The following is an 18,812-nucleotide window of genomic DNA, read 5'->3' on the forward strand; positions in this document are numbered from 1 at the left end:
GGGATTTTTCCATCCCCACCCTAAACCTGCCTTTGCTATGTAAGTCTCAAAAAGTTTGTGTTTGGAATGAGATTTTTTTTTTTTTCCAGTACTGGGGATCAACACAGAACTTTATACATGCTAGGCAAGTGCTCAACCACTGAGGTACAGTCCCAGAGCTTTATTCCTTTTTTAAATTTTGAGACAGGGTCTCCATAAGTTGCCTTGAACTTGGGGTCCTCCTGCCTGACTGCCCAAGTAGCTGGGATTACAGTTGTGTACCACCACCATTGTGCCAGGCTAGAATTAGATCTTTGACCTTGAGCTGCTTAAATCTTTTAATAGGCAGAAAGGGTCTTAAAATTTTAGAAGTAAACAAGCCCTTTTGATACCATTTCTGTTATGCTAACTCTAGTTGTTTAATAAATACCTATTGATTTGGGAGGGGAAAAATCCAACCTAAAAAGATATTTAAAATAGTTTAGGGAGAATGAAAGTAAAGGTTTGAAAAAGAGGTGCTACGTTTATCTCCTTTTAAAATGAGAAAATAGAAGTATCAATCCTATTAGTATACAAAATGGAATTCAAGATATGCAAAATACTAAAAGGGACAAAGGAGGGTGTTTTATGTTAGTAAATACACCAAAAAGTTTGAAAACAATAAAATCAGTGAAGTCTCAACCCCCAAGGAACACTGTTTAATCAATTAGAACATATAAAATAATTAACTGCTTGTGGACTACACTTGTCTCACAGGCATTTTGTCACACAATTTTTTTTAAAGTGATAAAAATCATCAGTTACTATTGCTACATCATAAATTCCCTGTCTCTTAAAGGATAGAGACACTTAAAACTAGAGGCAACCCAATGACTGTGGACTATAATCTGAGTGCTTATTTACTCACATATCAGGTGCCTAGGCTTGGGACCACCAGAAAACTGGGACTGCTGGTAACTGAACAAGGTTCCAAGCACAAATGTACCCAGGAAACAAGACAGAAATCTCATTACTTTTTATGACCTAATCTCTGAAGTCACATAGCATCATTTCTTTGATACTCTGTTGGTTGAAATGGCCAGAAACTCTTCTAGATTTAAAGTGGACAGACATAGACCCTTCCTCTTAATGGGAGGAATGTCAAATAATTGAGAAAATCTCTGAGATTTCTAGCCACACATTTATTTATGTTCCTTCCATATGTGAAAATATATTCCTGTCCAAATATACCCCAGAGTTTCTAAATCTTTTACCTACAACAAGTCCAAGTACTACTGAGATTCCTCAGCTACAGGTCTTCGAATACTTTGAGAATCTTTCTGGGAGAGATGACAGATGAGAAGTGGTTTTATTCTGAATCCTGTAAGTCTTGGCTCTTTTATAATTTGCATAAAAACTGACCAGTTTTTTTTTTAAAGCTTATCTTTGTATATCCTATGGATTCTTATTGTGGATAAATAAACCAGAATGGGGGCTGGGGTTGTGGCTCAGTGGTAGAGCACTTGCATAGCACGCATGAGGCCCTGGGTTCAATCTTCAGCGCCACATTGAAATAAAGGTATTGTGTCCAACTACAACTAAAAAATAACATAAAAAATAAAATAAACCAGAATGTACTTTGAGCATTCTGCTTGGAGATCTGCTTAGCAAAATCCATCAGTGCAGAAGAAATTTTTTCCATTTTCCATAACTCCATAGCCAACAGTATTGCTAAACAATCTGCCATTGCGTCTCTCAGACTTCAACAATTCATTCCAGGTCTTTACAGCTCTACTTGACACAAAGCTAGTGCCATGTATTTTAGGTTTTGTCGTAATAGCCCTTGGCTTCCTGGTACCAGATTTTGTATTACTGTTGCTTGTTAACAAGAGCACCACAAAACTTGGTTGTGTAAAGCAGCAGCTTTGGATAACTCAGACTAGGATTACAAAGTGCCTACACGTGGCCTCTTTATGTGATTTGGCTTCCTTATACAATGGCAGCATCAAGGCAATCAGACATATCGGATGGCCCAGGGAGCCAAGCACACATTTTAGCAAACATGTGAGGGAATGGACTGCATCTCCTTTTATCACCCAGACTTGAAAGTTGAAAATCATTTTGGCTGTACCCCTATTGATTAGAGCAGTTACAAGCCTGCCCATATTTAGAAGAAATGATGTGAAGAATGTCAAGAATTTTTCACCTATCTAGTAATTAATAAAGAAGGCCAGTTTAGTAAATTATATTCCTTAAATCATGGCCTTTGTTAAATATGTGTTAGATTTTTTTAAAAATAATCTTTTAAACATCAATTTTAAAAGGAAATTCTCTTTTTTTAATAGAGATCATGAATATTACTACAGGATGAATATTTAAAAAGAACTAATATATGAATAAAAACTTATTTTTAGAATAAAATGTCCAATTATAGCATCACATATAAAATTTTAAAAAGCTGTCTGACTCAAATAGCTTAGATGAAAGTAAATCTGATACTCTAGTAAATGATGTCAGGTAACTCCAGAAGTGACTCTAGTGATGATGGTTGAAATTCATGTGAAGAGTTTAGAATTATTTTACTAAGGAAAATTAGAGAAAAACAGTATTTTTAAATATATAAGTTTAAATATACATACTTATGTAAATATATCTGTATCCCTGAAAGTTTAATCATATTAAAACATTTTTTAGATCTTAATTGGAAAAAGAGTGGATCTGTATTTGAGGTTTCAAAGCATGAGAAGCATACAACATTATACTAAAATATACAGTAAAGCATATAGCTACTTTAGAAAAATATTGTAGTAATACCTGCTGTCAGTATATAAGCACTTCATATAGTTTTCCATCTGGAAGAGCTAGAATGCTGTTTTTTAAAAAACTGAATTAGATTAAATAGCTTTAAATTTTTTTTCCACTTATTGCCTTCTTTATTTTTAAAAACTTTTTTGGTAATTAGGAAATATAGCTTTAATTTCTTTTAGAATTTAATCTTAATGAGTTCTATATGTAGCTAAATTAATCTAGAAACCTTTTGAATTCTATAAGATAGGTATTTCTTAGAAGCAAGATAATTTAAAATGTAAAGCACATTTATATCTTTCTAAATGTGTTCTCATTCAGGTTTTGCCAATTGCTGTGGTTTTCAACAAATTACCAACCATTAATTTCCTTATTTTTCCTCTCAGGAAGCCACTGGGATTTTTTTTTTGTTTTTGGAGGTATTGGGGATCCAACCCAGGGCCTCATTGCGTGCCAGGCAAGTGTACTACCACGGAGCTACATTACCAGCCCTAATCATTGTTTTGAAATTTTCTATACTATTTCATGGTCTTCTCTTTTAAGATTTAAACCTAGGAATGGAGATAGAATTACTGTTTTTGTGACTTTGCCTAAGTGATTTAACTTTTCTGCACCATGCTCATTTTTTAATAGGGAGTAAAAATACCTTTTACCTTTTAGCACTGAACTTTAATAGTACAATGCCAGTCATGAAAAAGAAATAACAAAAATAGTCAAGTAAAAACAAATAATGGTTATTTTTTAAAAATATTATAATAAAAAACAAAGACAAATATTCCTGTCTATTAATCCAATACAGAATATTACCATTTTAATACATAGTAAACTGGAAACATTCAGCAAGCTCCATATTTTTAGCTTTTTACAAGCAGTTAATAATTGTGTCTAGTGACATTTTATGTTATGCAAATTTTAAAAACTTAAGAATGTTGATAAAAGTTTATTTGATAATCATAGAATATATTTTCTTAGTTAAAAGCACTTTTTATATATCATTTTGGCTTATGTTTGATAATGGATGAGATGTTCTTTACATAAGTATTTATTTTAATGACAATACTAAGATCCATAAATATTTTGTAGTACAGTATTTTCAGGTTACAGTGATAGTTTCAGAATATTCTGAGTTTGTTTTTGACATTGTTTCCCTCAGTCTTTGCTCAGGACATTTTTTTCAAGTATGTGCTCCAACTAACAAAAGCCACAGCTAAGAAATTGTTATATTTGTGCACTCAACCCAAAGGTTTATGAACTCAGCAACTATTAAACTGCCATAGGGAAACATAAATAAATATGAAGAAAGCACTTTCCATAAATGATACATCCTATAAACCATTACCATGTATATGTATTTGTGTTGTTTTGTGTGTAACTTTTATGGCCAAAGAACTCAGTGTAAAATTATAAGTTACCTCTAAATTTTGTTTCTATACAGCTGCAGTCTGAGAAGTCATCTACATGTTTTCATGAATTAATGATTTATATTTTTAAAGGTCAAAGCCTATTACCATTATAGCTACTTTATTAACTATTTTGCCTTTTTTTGTTCATTTCTGTAGCTTTTCTGCAGTTAGATAAAAAGGTACCTCAAAAACATCACTTTGATCAGCCTTCAGTAGTACCTAGAAAAAACTACTCTTTCACAAGAGAAGAGGTGCGAAAAATTGATCGGGAAAATCAGAGGCTTTTAAAAGAACTGTCAAGGCAGGCTGAGAAGCCCGGAAGCAAAAGTGCAATTCCCAGAAGATCAATTGGTCATCCCCCTAAGTTATATCATAGTGCTCTCAATAGACAGAAGGAACAACAAAGGATTGAAAGAGAAAATTTGGTAAGTAACTGAAATCTTTTTAAGCAAAGAAAATGCATTTAGACAGATTTATGAGTACAACTTCCCACCTAAATATAACCAAATTTTCAAATTTAATTACATAAAAGCAGGTGTAGATATATGTGGTATGAAATAAATTATGAGCTATGAATTTGGAAGCTATGGTATATATTTTTTATCCTGAAAGTTTCATTATTTGCCTAGATCACTACAGAAAAGCAGGAAATAGTATTCAAAGATCAGATATAGTGTATTTTCTGTTAAGTATTCAGTCATTAACTATATTGGTTTCACTTTATTATATCCTGGAAAGCTGAAATAAATTTATATATCATTTATTATACAGGATAAATATGCCTGGTATAGATTAAATTTAATTATGTGAAACATTGATTATTGCAAATCATATAGTTACACTTTGGTATTCTAAAAGAACATAGGTGTGCATGTATATGGACTACTGAAAATACTCATATATTTATAACACTATCAGCCTGTCATTTTCTTCATATAATTCAGTTCATAGTAATTGCTGATGTTTGCTGAACTCTTACTGAACACTTAAGTATTGTTTTTACTCTTCCACTTAGCTACTTAGCTCTGAAGCCTGTTTTATTTAATATGCCGTTACATGATGCCTATTTATAAATATTAGGTCATTTAATCCTCAACCTTATGATATAGTTAACTTTTTTTTTTTTACAGTTAATTCTTGTTGTGTGGGGGAAAAATAAGACACTGAGTGAGACACAGGGAATTGCTCAACATCAAACAGATAATAATACCTGGTACAACCTAGATTCAAATCTGGCTTACCTAAATGGCAAACAAAATTTGCCATTTTAATTATTTTTAAGTGTACAGTTCAGTAGCATTAAGTACAACAATAATGTTTTTCAGCCATCACCATTATTTCTAAACCTTCACCGTTAATCCATATAGAAACACCATATCTATTAAACAGCCCATCTTCTGAAAACCTCTAATCTACCTTCTGTCTCTATAAATTTAGCAATTTTTAATATTTATTTTTTAGCTGTAGTTGGACACAATACCTCTATTTCGTTTATTTTTATGTGGTGCTGAGGATCAAACCCAGGGCCCCGCATGTGCCTGGCGAGTGCTCTACCACTGAGCCACAACTCCAGTCCCATAAATTTAGCAATTTTAAATATTTCATGTAAGTAAGTAGAATCATACAATATTTATTCCTTTGTGTTGAGTTTATTTTACTTAGTATAATGTTTTCAGTGTCCATCCATGTTGTAGCACGTATCATAACTTTATTCCTTTTTATGGCTGAATAATATTCTGTCATAGGTATATACCATATTTTGATTACCCATTCATCTGTTGATGGACACTTAGATGGTTTCATGGCTATTGTGAATAATGCTATAATTAACATATAAGTATCTATTCTAAGTTCCTTTGGGTATATATCTAAGAGTAGAATTGATGGGTCATATGCAATAATTCTGCTGTCCCCGTCTAGTGCGGGCAACTTGAACCAAAGTCACTCTTATAAACTTGGCGTAACACAATATACCACACAGACATGGAATACCTTTTTATAAACTTCAGGATGGCTTCCCCAGCTCTGGCTTCAGGCTCCCACAAGGGGGGGGCAAGAGAAAATCAGGAGAGATAGACAAGAGAGAGGGAGTGCATGTTCCAGAGTTGGCTTTTATTGGGGGATGCCATTTCTTAGAACATTCTATCTGAAAAAAGGCAAGGGGTAGGATTACAAAGAAACAGGTGAGTGTAACTCAACCCCACTAGATAACACCTACTCTTGGAGCCACTCCTCATTTTCCAAGTGGTGGTAAAGCCCAACTTATTGCAGGGTGCGATAATTGTTCTCTTGCTCAGGACTTAGGGGTGTGTATTTCTAGAGCAGCTCCTGACATAATTCTATATTCAGCTTTTTTTTTTTTTTTTTTAATTTTTTATTGTTGGCTGTTCAAAACATTACATAGTTCTTGATATATCATATTTCACAATTTGATTCAAGTGGGTTATGAGCTCCCATTTTTACCCCATATACAGATTGCAGAATCACATCAGTTACACATCCATTGATTTACATATTGCCATACTAGTGTCTGTTGTATTCTGCTGTCTTTCCTATCCTCTACTATCCCCCCTCCCCTCCCCTCCCCTCCCCTCCCCTCCCCTCTTCTCTCTCTGCCCCCTTTACTGACATTCGTTTGTCCCCCTTGTATTATTTTTCCCCTTCCCCTCACTTCCTCTTGTATGTACTTTCGTATACCTCTGAGGGTCTCCTTCCATTTCCATGCATTTTCCCTTCTCTCTCCCTTTCCCTCCCACCTCTCATCCCTGTTTAATGTTAATCTTCTTCTCATGCTCTTCGACCCTACTCTGTTCTTAGCTACTCTCCTTATATCAAAGAAGACATTTGACATTTGTTTTTTAGGGATTGGCTAGCTTCACTTAGCATAATCTGCTCTAATGCCATCCATTTCCCTGTAAATTCTATGATTTTGTCATTTTTTAATGCAGAGTAATACTCCATTGTGTATAAATGCCACATTTTTTTTATCCATTCATCCATTGAAGGGCATCTAGGTTGGTTCCACAGTCTAGCTATTGTGAATTGTGCTGCTATGAACATCGATGTAGCAGTGTCCCTGTAGCATGCTCTTTTTAGGTCTTTAGGGAATAGACCGAGAAGGGGAATAGCTGGGTCAAATGGTGGCTCCATTCCCAGCTTTCCAAGAAATCTCCATACTGCTTTCCAAATTGGCTGCACCAATTTGCAGTCCCACCAGCAATGTACAAGTGTACCCTTTTCCCCACATCCTCGCCAGCACTTGTTGTTGTTTGACTTCATAATGGCTGCCAATCTAACTGGAGTGAGATGGTATCTTAGGGTGGTTTTGATTTGCATTTCTCTGACTGCTAGAGATGGTGAGCATTTTTTCATGTACTTGTTGATTGACTGTATGTCCTCCTCTGAGAAGTGTCTGTTCAGGTCCTTGGCCCATTTGTTGATTGGGTTGTTTGTTCTCTTATTGTCTAATTTTTTGAGCTCTTTGTATACTCTGGATATTAGGGCTCTATCTGAAGTGTGAGGAGTAAAGATTTGTTCCCAGGATGTAGGCTCTCTATTTACCTCTCTTATTGTATCTTTTGCTGAGAAAAAACTTTTTAGTTTGAGTAAGTCCCATTTGTTGATTCTAGTTATTAACTTTTGTGCTATGGGTGTCCTATTGAGGAATTTGGAGCCCGACCCCACCGACTGTAGATCGTAGCCAACTTTTTCTTCTATCAGACGGCGCGTCTCTGATTTGATATCAAGCTCCTTGATCCATTTGGAATTAACTTTTGTGCATGGCGAGAGAAAGGGATTCAGTTTCATTTTGTTGCATATGGATTTCCAGTTTTCCCAGCACCATTTGTTGAAGATGCTATCCTTCCTCCATTGCATGCTTTTAGACCCTTTATCAAATATAAGATAGTTGTAGTTTTGTGGATTGGTTTCTGTGTCCTCTATTCTCTACCATTGGTCCACCCGCCTGTTTTGGTACCAGTACCATGCTGTTTTTGTTACTATTGCTCTGTAATATAGTTTGAAGTCTGGTATCGCTATACCGCCTGATTCACACTTCCTGCTTAGCATTGTTTTTGCTATTCTGGGTCTTTTATTTTTCCATATGAATTTCATGATTGCTTTCTCTATTTCTACAAGAAATGCCGTTGGGATTTTGATTGGCATTGCATTAAACCTATAGAGAACTTTTGGTAATATCGCCATTTTGATGATGTTAGTTCTGCCTATCCATGAACAGGGTATATTTTTCCATCTTCTAAGATCTTCTTCTATTTCTCTCTTTAGGGTTCTGTAGTTTTCATTGTATAAGTCTTTCACCTCTTTTGTTAGGTTGATTCCCAAGTATTTTATTTTTTTTGAAGATATTGTGAATGGAGTGGTTGTCCTCATTTCCATTTCAGAGGATTTGTCGCTGATATACAGGAATGCCTTTGATTTATGCGTGTTGATTTTATATCCTGCCACTTTGCTGAATTCATTTATTAGCTCTAATAGTTTCTTTGTAGACCCTTTTGGGTCTGCTAGGTATAGAATCATGTCATCTGCAAATAGTGATAATTTAAGTTCTTCTTTTCCTATTTTGATGCCTTTAATTTCTTTCGTCTGTCTAATTGCTCTGGCCAGTGTTTCGAGAACTATGTTGAACAGAAGTGGTGAGAGAGGGCATCCCTGTCTTGTTCCAGATTTTAGAGGGAATGCCTTCAATTTTTCTCCATTCAGAATGATGCTAGCCTGAGGCTTAGCATAGATTGCTTTTACAATATTGAGGTATGTTCCTGTTATCCCTAGTTTTTCTAGAGTTTTGAACATAAAGGGATGCTGTACTTTGTCGAATGCTTTTTGCGCATCTATCGAGATGATCATATGGTTCTTATTTTTAAGTCTATTGATGTGGTGAATAACATTTATTGATTTCCTTATATTGAACCAGCCTTGCATCCCAGGGATGAATCCTACTTGATCATGGTGCACAATTTTTTTGATGTGCCTTTGTATCCGAGTGGCCAGAATTTTATTGAGGATTTTTGCATCTAGGTTCATTAGAGATATTGGTCTGTAGTTTTCTTTCTTTGAAGTGTCTTTGTCTGGTTTAGGTATCAGGGTGATGTTGGCCTCGTAGAATGAATTTGGAAGTTCTCCCTCTTTTTCTATTTCCCGAAGTAGCTTGAAAAGTATTGGTATTAGTTCCTCTTTAAAGGTTTTGTAAAACTCTGCTGTATACCCATCCGGTCCTGGGCTTTTCTTAGTTGGTAGTCTTTTGATGGTTTCTTCTATTTCCTCAATTGATATTGGTCTGTTTAGGTTGTCTATATCCTCCTGACTCAATCTGGGCAGATCATATGACTTAAGAAATTTATCTATGCCTTCACTATCTTCTAATTTATTGGAGTATAAGGATTCAAAATAATTTTTGATTATCTTCTGTATTTCTGAAGTGTCTGTTGTGATATTGCCTCTTTCATCCCGTATGTTAGTGATTTGAGTTCTCTCTCTTCTTCTCTTCGCTAGCATGGCTAAGGGTCTGTCGATTTTGTTTATTTTTTCAAAGAACCAACTTTTAGTTTTGTCAATTTTTTCAATTGTTTCTTTTGTTTCGATTTCATTGATTTCAGCTCTGATTTTAATTATTTCTTGCCTTCTACTTCTTTTGCTGTTGTTTTGCTCTTCTTTTTCTAGGATTTTGAGATGAAGTATGAGATCATTTATTTGTTGGTTTTTTCTTTTTTTAAGGAATGAACTCCAAGCAATGAATTTTCCTCTTAGAACTGCTTTCAATGTGTCCCATAGATTCCGATATGTTGTGTCTGTGTTTTCATTAATCTCTAAGAATTTTTTAATTTCCTCCTTGATGTCTTCTATAACCCATTGATCATTCAGTAACCTATTGTTCATTCTCCAAGTGATATATTCTTTTTCCTTCCTTCTTTTATCGTTGATTTTCAGTTCCATTCCATTATGATCAGATAAGATGCATGGTATTATCTCTACTCCTTTGTATTGTCTAAGAGTTTCCCTGTGACATAATATATGATCTATTTTTGAGAAGGATCCATGTGCTGCTGAGAAAAAAGTGTAACTGTTTGATGTTGGGTGGTATATTCTATATATGTCAATTAAGTCTAGGTTATTAATTGTGTTATTGAGTTCTATAGTTTCCTTATTCAACTTTTGTTTGGAAGATCTGTCCAGTGGTGAGAGAGGTGTGTTGAAGTCTCCCATGATTATTGTATGGTGGTCTATTAGACTCTTGAACTTGAGAAGAGTTTGTTTGATGAACATAGCTGCACCATTGTTTGGGGCATATATATTTATGATTGTTATGTCTTGTTGGTGTATGGTTCCCTTGAGCAGTATGTAGTGTCCCTCTTTATCCCTTTTGATTAACTTTGGCTTAAAATCTATTTTATTTGATATGAGTATGGATACTCCTGCTTGTTTCCGAAGTCCATATGAGTGATATGATTTTTCCCAACCTTTCACCTTCAGCCTATGTATGTCTTTTCCTATCAAATGCGTCTCCTGTAGGCAGCATATTGTTGGGTCTTGTTTTGTGATCCATTCTACTAGCCTGTGTCTCTTGATTGGTGAGTTTAAGCCATTAACATTTAGGGTTATTATTGAGATATGGGTTGTTCTTCCAGCCATCTTTGTTTATTTATGTTACTAAACATGGTTTGTTTTCCACTTTGATTATTTTCCCCCCTTTAGTGCCCTACCTCCCACTGTTGGTTTTCATTGTTATTTTCCATTTCCTCTTCCTGTAATGTTTTGCCAAGGATGTTTTGAAGAGATGGTTTTCTAGCTGCAAATTCTTTTAACTTTTGTTTATCGTGGAAGGTTTTAATTTCATCTTCCATCCTGAAGCTTAATTTCGCTGGAAACACAATTCTTGGTTGGAACCCATTTTCTTTCAGTGTTTGAAATATGTTATTCCAGGATCTTCTAGCTTTCAGAGTCTGTGTTGAAAGATCAGCTGTTATCCTGATTGGCTTACCCCTAAATGTGATCTGCTTCCTTTCTCTTGTAGCTTTTAAAATTCTCTCCTTATTCTGTATGTTGGGCATCTTCATTATAATGTGTCTAGGTGTGGGTCTCTTATGATTTTGCACATTCGGCGTCCTGTAGGCTTCTAGGATTTGGGGTTCTGTCTCATTCTTCAAGTCTGGGAAGTTTTCTCGAATTATTTCATTGAATAGATTGCTCATTCCTTTGGTTTGAAACTCTGTTCCTTCCTGTATCCCAATGACTCTTAAATTTGGTCTCTTGATGTTATCCCATATTTCTTGGATGTTCTGCTCATGGTTTCTTAACAGTCTTGCTGAGCTGTCTATGTTCTTTTCAAGTTGAAATACTTTATCTTCATTGTCTGATGTTCTGTCTTCTAAGTGTTCTACTCTGCTGGTAGTATTCTCAATTGAGTTTTTAAGTTGGCTTATTGCTTCCTGCATTTCTAGGATTTCTGTTTGTTTGTTTTTTATAACCTCTATTTCCCTGTATAGTTGATCTTTTGCTTCTTGGATTTGTTTATGTAATTCATTGTTGAAGTGATCTTTCATTGTCTGATTTTGCTGTCTGATGTCTTCCTTGAGACTCCAGATCATCTGAAGCATGTATATCCTGAATTCTTTATCTGACATTCCATCAGCTGCAGCTATTACCTCTTCTAAAGTTGAGTTGACCTGCAATGCTTGTGGTCCTTTCTTTCCTTGTCTCTTCATACTGTTCGCGTTCCTTTCTTCTTGGTGAAACTGTTGTGCTATTGAATTTTCCCCCTATATATTTATATTGGTCTTGTATAGTTGCAAAGTCTCCCTCGCAGGCGCGGGCGGCGGCTCTGCCCCTCCGCCAATTGGGGCAATGTGCCTACCACGCCGGCAGGCCGCTGGGCCTGCTCTGCCAGTCGGTAGCAGGTCCGCCGTCCTTGCAGGCGCGGGCGGCGGCTCTGTCCCTCTGCGGGCCGCTAGGCTTGTTCTGTCGGTGGTCGCAGTTCTGCCTACTTTGCAGGCGCAGGCAGCGGCACTGCCCCTCTGCAGGCCTCTGGGGCTGTACTGCCAGTGGGTCGCAGGTCCGCCTACTTTGCAGGCGTGGGGGGGGGCGGCTCTACCCTTCCTCAGGCCACTGGGCCTGTTCTGTCTCTCGGTTGCAGGTCTGTTCTGTTCTGATGGTGGTCTCAGTTCCGACTACCTTGCAGGCGCGGGGGGGAGGGGGCGGCTCAGCCTCTCAGCAGGCGGCTGCTCCTCTTCTGCCGGTGGGTCGCAGGCCCGCCTACCTTGCAGGAGTGATTGGAAGCTCTGTCCCGCCGCGGGCCACTGGGCCTTTTCTGTCGGTGGTCACCCTTCCCCTACCTGGCAGGCGAGGGGGGTGGGGGGCGGCTCTGCCCCTCAGCAGGCCGCTGGGCCTGCTCTGTGTTTGGTCCCAGTTCCCTCTACTATGCCGGCGCAGGGGGAGGGGGCGGCTCAGCCTCTCAGCAGGCGGCTGCTCCTCTTCTGCCGGTGGGTCGCAGGCCCGCCTACCTTGCAGGAGTGATTGGAAGCTCTGTCTCGCCCCGGGCCACTGGGCCTTTTCTGTCGGTGGTCACCCTTCCCCTACCTGGCAGGCGAGGGGGGTGGGGGGCGGCTCTGCCCCTCAGCAGGCCGCTGGGCCTGCTCTGTGTTTGGTCCCAGTTCCCTCTACTATGCCGGCGCAGGGGGAGGGGGCGGCTCAGCCTCTCAGCAGGCGGCTGCTCCTCTTCTGCCGGTGGGTCGCAGGCCCGCCTACCTTGCAGGAGTGATTGGAAGCTCTGTCCCGCCCTGGGCCACTGGGCCTTTTCTGTCGGTGGTCACCCTTCCCCTACCTGGCAGGCGAGGGGGGTGGGGGGCGGCTCTGCCCCTCAGCAGGCCGCTGGGCCTGCTCTGTGTTTGGTCCCAGTTCCCTCTACTATGCCGGCGCAGGGGGAGGGGGCGGCTCAGCCTCTCAGCAGGCGACTGCTCCTCTTCTGCCGGTGGGTCGCAGGCCCGCCTACCTTGCAGGAGTGATTGAAAGCTCTGTCCCGCCTTGGGCCACTGGGCCTTTTCTGTCGGTGGTCACCCTTCCCCTACCTGGCAGGCGAGGGGGGTGGGGGGCGGCTCTGCCCCTCCGCAGGCCGCTGGGCCTGCTCTGTGTTTGGTCCCAGTTCCCTCTACTATGCCGGCGCAGGGGGAGGGGGCGGCTCAGCCTCTCAGCAGGCGACTGCTCCTCTTCTGCCGGTGGGTCGCAGGCCCGCCTACCTTGCAGGAGTGATTGGAAGCTCTGTCCCGCCCTGGGCCACTGGGCCTTTTCTGTCGGTGGTCACCCTTCCCCTACCTGGCAGGCGAGGGGGGTGGGGGGCGGCTCTGCCCCTCAGCAGGCCGCTGGGCCTGCTCTGTGATTGGTCCCAGTTCCCTCTACTATGCCGGCGCAGGGGGAGGGGGCGGCTCAGCCTCTCAGCAGGCGGCTGCTCCTCTTCTGCCGGTGGGTCGCAGGCCCGCCTACCTTGCAGGAGTGATTGGAAGCTCTGTCCTGCTGCGGGCCACTGGGCCTTTTCTGTCGGTGGTCACCCTTCCCCTACCTGGCAGGCGAGGGGGGTGGGGGGCGGCTCTGCCCCTCAGCAGGCCGCTGGGCCTGCTCTGTGTTTGGTCCCAGTTCCCTCTACTATGCCGGCGCAGGGGGAGGGGGCGGCTCAGCCTCTCAGCAGGCGACTGCTCCTCTTCTGCCGGTGGGTCGCAGGCCCGCCTACCTTGCAGGAGTGATTGGAAGCTCTGTCCCGCCCTGGGCCACTGGGCCTTTTCTGTCGGTGGTCACCCTTCCCCTACCTGGCAGGCGAGGGGGGTGGGGGGCGGCTCTGCCCCTCAGCAGGCCGCTGGGCCTGCTCTGTGTTTGGTCCCAGTTCCCTCTACTATGCCGGCGCAGGGGGAGGGGGCGGCTCAGCCTCTCAGCAGGCGACTGCTCCTCTTCTGCCGGTGGGTCGCAGGCCCGCCTACCTTGCAGGAGTGATTGGAAGCTCTGTCCCGCCCTGGGCCCCTATATTCAGCTTTTTAAGGAACCTGGACTTAACTTGTGAAAAGTTGAAACCATTAATAAGACGTCTTGTCTGTTCTGAATATGAACACTATGGAAACTATCAGCAGCTTCTGCTTATAGCTTTTATTATCCTCCAAGTCCATTGTGCATTTCAATATTTTAATATCAGTGGAAAATTACCAGTATTTTATTCTTACTTATTTTATATACTTACTACTTTATATATGTGAATAATGCTTACCTCCATTTTATAGTAAGATCTTGTTATATTCTAGAGCGATAAAAACATAATGCAAGTCACATGTGTAATTTAAAATATTCTAGTAGTCACATGAAAAAATTCAAACAGGTTAATTTTTTAAAAATAATGTGCTTTTCCAGGTGCAGTGTGCACACCATAATTCCAATGGCTTAGGAGGCTGAAACAGGAGGATCACAAGTTCAAAGGCAGCCTTAGCAATTTAGTGAGGCCCTAATAAAATTAGCGCAAAACCCTAATAAAAAAATTTTTTTAAAGGGCTGGGGATATGGCTCAGTCATTAGGCACTCCTGGGTTTAATCCATTAAATAAAATAATGATAATATTTTATTTAACTGAGTACATCCAGTATTATCATTTCAACATGGAATCAATACAGAATATTAATGATGAGGAGATTTTTGATACAAAGTTTTTAAATTGTGTGTTTTTTTAAAGCATATCTCAACTGTATAGTTACATATAGCTTTGGACACAACAGATCTAGAATCAGAAACTAATAAAGGTATGAAAAAAGTAACTTAAAGCTAAATAGGAAAACATACATAATTTATTATTTTACAAATAATAAATTTAAAATAATTTATTATTTTACAAACATTTATTTGGAGGCTGGAGTTGTGGCTCAGTGGTAGATTCCTTGCCTAGCATGTGTGAGGCACTGGTTCGATTCTCTGCATCATATAAAAATAAATGAAGGTCTACCAACAACTAATGAAAAACATTTTTAAAAACAAGCATTTATTTTGTTGTTATGAGGAAAACTAGTCTTGTGATTTGTTTTAACTTTTCATTCTTTAAACCAAAATGGAGCCAATTTGATTTTTGTGCAAAATTTTTCTTGACTATTCTTTTGCATTATTCTTCCTGGTGATTATTTTTTATTTAAAAATGTTATTGTAAATTTTCATTGAAATTGTTAGATTTTTATTTTAATTGGGGACTTTTGATACCTTTCTTTCTGAAATATAGTCTTTCCATTAATCTAAGCCGTCTTATAACCTTATGTTAGTAAAGTTTTGCAGTTTTCTTTATTACTATATATTTTTATGCCATTGCATATGAAATTTTTTCATTATATTTTATAATTAGTTACTTCTGTTAAGCTATGTGTTTTGTGTATTTATTTTATAACTAGTCATCTTCAAAATTCTTATTTTAATTGAGCCATGTTGGCTTTAATAGTTCTTAAGTGTGAGCTGATATACTTTTTGATCTGTTGAAGAAGTGGTTTGTGTTCAGAACACACATACATATATGTGTGCACACACACACCAGATACTCCTGTCAGGTGTTACACATAAGCACATATTCATTACTTTACAGTTTTTATGATTTCTGTTTCTTCATTTGTTACATTTCCACTGGTAGAGACAAATCCAAGTGGCTAACAGGCATGATTATTAAAACATTCATGTTTTAGCACAAAATGAATATAATTGGTGACAATGAAGTAGTCCTGTGCAGAAAAAGTAGAGAAGAGCAAAGATATTGCATAAAATGGATGTTATGATATGGATAGGAGGTCCCCCAAAAGCTCATGTGTGAGACAAGAATGTTCCAAATGAAATAATAGGGTTGAGAGCCTTAACCTAATTAGTGCATGAATCCCCTGATAGGGATTAACTGGGTGCTAACCATAGGCAGGTACCATGTGGCTGAAGGAGGTGGGTCACCAAGGGCATGCCTTTAGGGTTTATATTTTTTCCTGTGGTTAGAGGAGCTGTCTCTGTCTCTGCTTCCTGGTGCCATATCCTGATTTGCTTTCCTCCACCATACTCTTCCGCCATGATGTTCTGCCTCATCTAGGCCCCAGAACAATGGAGCTAGTAGTCTGTGAACTGAGACCTCTGAAACCATGAGCACCAAATAAACTTTTTCTCCTTTAGAATTGTTTGGGTCATTTGGTCACAGAGGTAAACAAGCTTACTACAACAATGTAGTCATGTGCTTTAGAGTTAAAAATGCATCCTGTTGTTAATCTGCATTTCTGGTGAAGTTCCAGATCCTCAGTATTTATTTCATTAGGCAGATATTATATTCCTCTCTTTAGTCATTGCATCCCAACAAAATGAAGACAATATAGAACATGTGCATAAGGTACAGGAGTACACATGCACACACATACACTTACCCAATTAAGGTAAAAGAAATTTTTATCTAGTTGAGGGCATGCTTACTCTATATAAACTTGGTTATAGTAGAACTTTATCTGGGCGCGGTGGCACGCACTTGTAATTCCAATGCCTGGGGAGGCTGAGGCAGGAGGATCGTGAGTTGAGAACCAGACTAAACAACTCAGCGAGACTGTCTCTAAATAAAATATTTTTAAAAGGCTGGGGATGTGACTGAGTAGTTAAGTGCCCCTCAGTTCAATCCCTGGTAACCTCCCCTGCAAAAAAAGAGCTTTATTTCCAAAATGTCACTAATTTTTGATTTCATAAATTTTGAAATATTCTTGTTAAATCATGTCACTTTATCTTTTGAACATATGAATCCTGTTTTTCTGAAAGAGCACACAAATAATCTTAACAGAAGGAGAGGTGGTTAATAAGGACACTTAATTTATTATTTCTAGTAGAAATAATCAGTTTCCTCTTACATGAAAGAAGGGAGAGGTTAGAGAGTAATTGAAGCAGGGTTAGTAACAAAGTAAGAATCAGCATTAGCGCCTAGAACTCAAATGGAGTTGTTTGTTTGTTTCCTTGGATGCATAAAATTCATGTATATTTATACATACATGTTTATATAATGTTTTCTATATCTTTTATGTAAAATAGTAATTGTCAACTTTAAATTCAGAGAAATACAAATAGACAAAAGCTATAATTTTTCTACTTATGAGTTCCTATGTTAAAATATTATTTTTAAAATAAAAGTAATGTTTCTAAAAATTTACAAAATTCAAATATCAAAAACATTAAATGAAAAATAAAATCCACCCTCCTCCTTTGTCTCGATTTTTCAAGTATAGGGCACTTGTTCCTTTTTAATGTTCTTATAAGATCTTTGCCATTTTAGAAATAATAAAGCAAGTCTAACAGCTGCAGAAATCATTATGGTAGAAGGGAGTTGCAGAGAAAAGCTAATTATCCTATGGTAGCCCAGAAGCAAAGAGAAAGGAAGGGGTTCCAGGGACAAGACATAGTCACCAAAGGCATACCCCCATTGATTTTCCTCCAACTAGGCCCCACCTCTTACATTTCCACCACCTCCCAATAATGCCATCAAAATGCTACCATCAAAATGCTTCCATCAGGGCTGGGGCTGTGGCTCAGTGGTAACACACTTGCCTGGCATGTGTGAGGCACTGGGTTCGATTCTCACCACCACATATAAATACATAAATAAAATAAATGTCTACCAACAACTAAAAAAAAAATTTAAAAAAATGATTCCATCAAGGGATTAATCCACTAATGAGATTAGAATCTTCATGATCAATCATTTCCCCAACGCCCCACTTATTATTGCTTTGGAGAGGACCAAGGCTTCAAACACATGAGCCTTTGCAGGCTTATATCTACTCTATGTCCAAATTGTAACAGGCAGTTCTGAGATTTTGTAAACCATAAGTTAGAAAATTGAATGCATTTTTCAATCCATTAAATGAATATTTGTTTATTGTCTGCCATGAGCTGTGTAAGAAATTACAGAGAATATAAGAAAAATAAATATTTCCCTGTTACATAATTTAACATGTATGCATGACAAAAAACTAGAAAATAATACAAAACAATATAAATGATAACATGACTATTTAATGGGTCCTTACTAGATATCAGGCACTGTTATTTCAAATGTGTTATCTCACTGATGATGAAAACTGACTCTTTGATGTTATTTTGTTGTTAATATCCCTATTGAGTAATTTGACCAAGGATACACAGTGACAGAACCAGGATACGAGCCCAGGTCTTCTTGTTTTTAAAATTGGTATGTAGTAACTGTATATATTTGTAGGGTTGCAGGTATAGCTTAGTGATAGAAAATTGCCTAGCATTCACAAAACTGTGGGTTCAATCGCCAGTACTAGAAAAACAGGTAAATAATTGTACATATTTGTGGGGTACAGTGTGGTATACAATGTGTTATAATTAAATCTGGGTAATTAGCATTTCTGGCACCTTAAAAATTTATCATTTTTTTTCTTGCAAGACTTCTGTCCTCTAGTTTTGCTAAAATATATAATAAATTGTTGCAAATGAAAGTCATCCTATTGTGTTACAGAACAGTAGAACTTATTCCCCAATTTAACTGCATTTTGGTACCTAGTAACCAGCCTCCTCTGTTTCCCCTTCTCCTCTACCTTTCCAAGTCTTTCTGACTTTAGCACAGTAATAGAAAGAAAGAAAACATTATATAGAAAA

General features: G+C 38.5%; 1 protein-coding gene across 3 annotated transcripts in view; it reads left to right on the forward strand.

Annotated features, from left to right (window-relative positions):
* Nucleotides 1-18,812, forward strand: part of Cfap97 (cilia and flagella associated protein 97) — a 41,399-nt gene that overhangs the window by 11,911 nt on the left and 10,676 nt on the right. For all 3 annotated transcript variants that reach the window (XM_071610492.1, XM_027927233.2, XM_071610493.1), the window contains one exon: nt 4,323-4,591. In XM_071610492.1, the coding sequence (XP_071466593.1) occupies nt 4,323-4,591 (269 nt within the window). The remainder of the gene's footprint in view (nt 1-4,322; nt 4,592-18,812) is intronic.

The sequence above is a fragment of the Marmota flaviventris genome, chromosome 3 (genome assembly GCF_047511675.1).
Source record: "Marmota flaviventris isolate mMarFla1 chromosome 3, mMarFla1.hap1, whole genome shotgun sequence".
Lineage (NCBI taxonomy): Eukaryota > Metazoa > Chordata > Mammalia > Rodentia > Sciuridae > Marmota > Marmota flaviventris.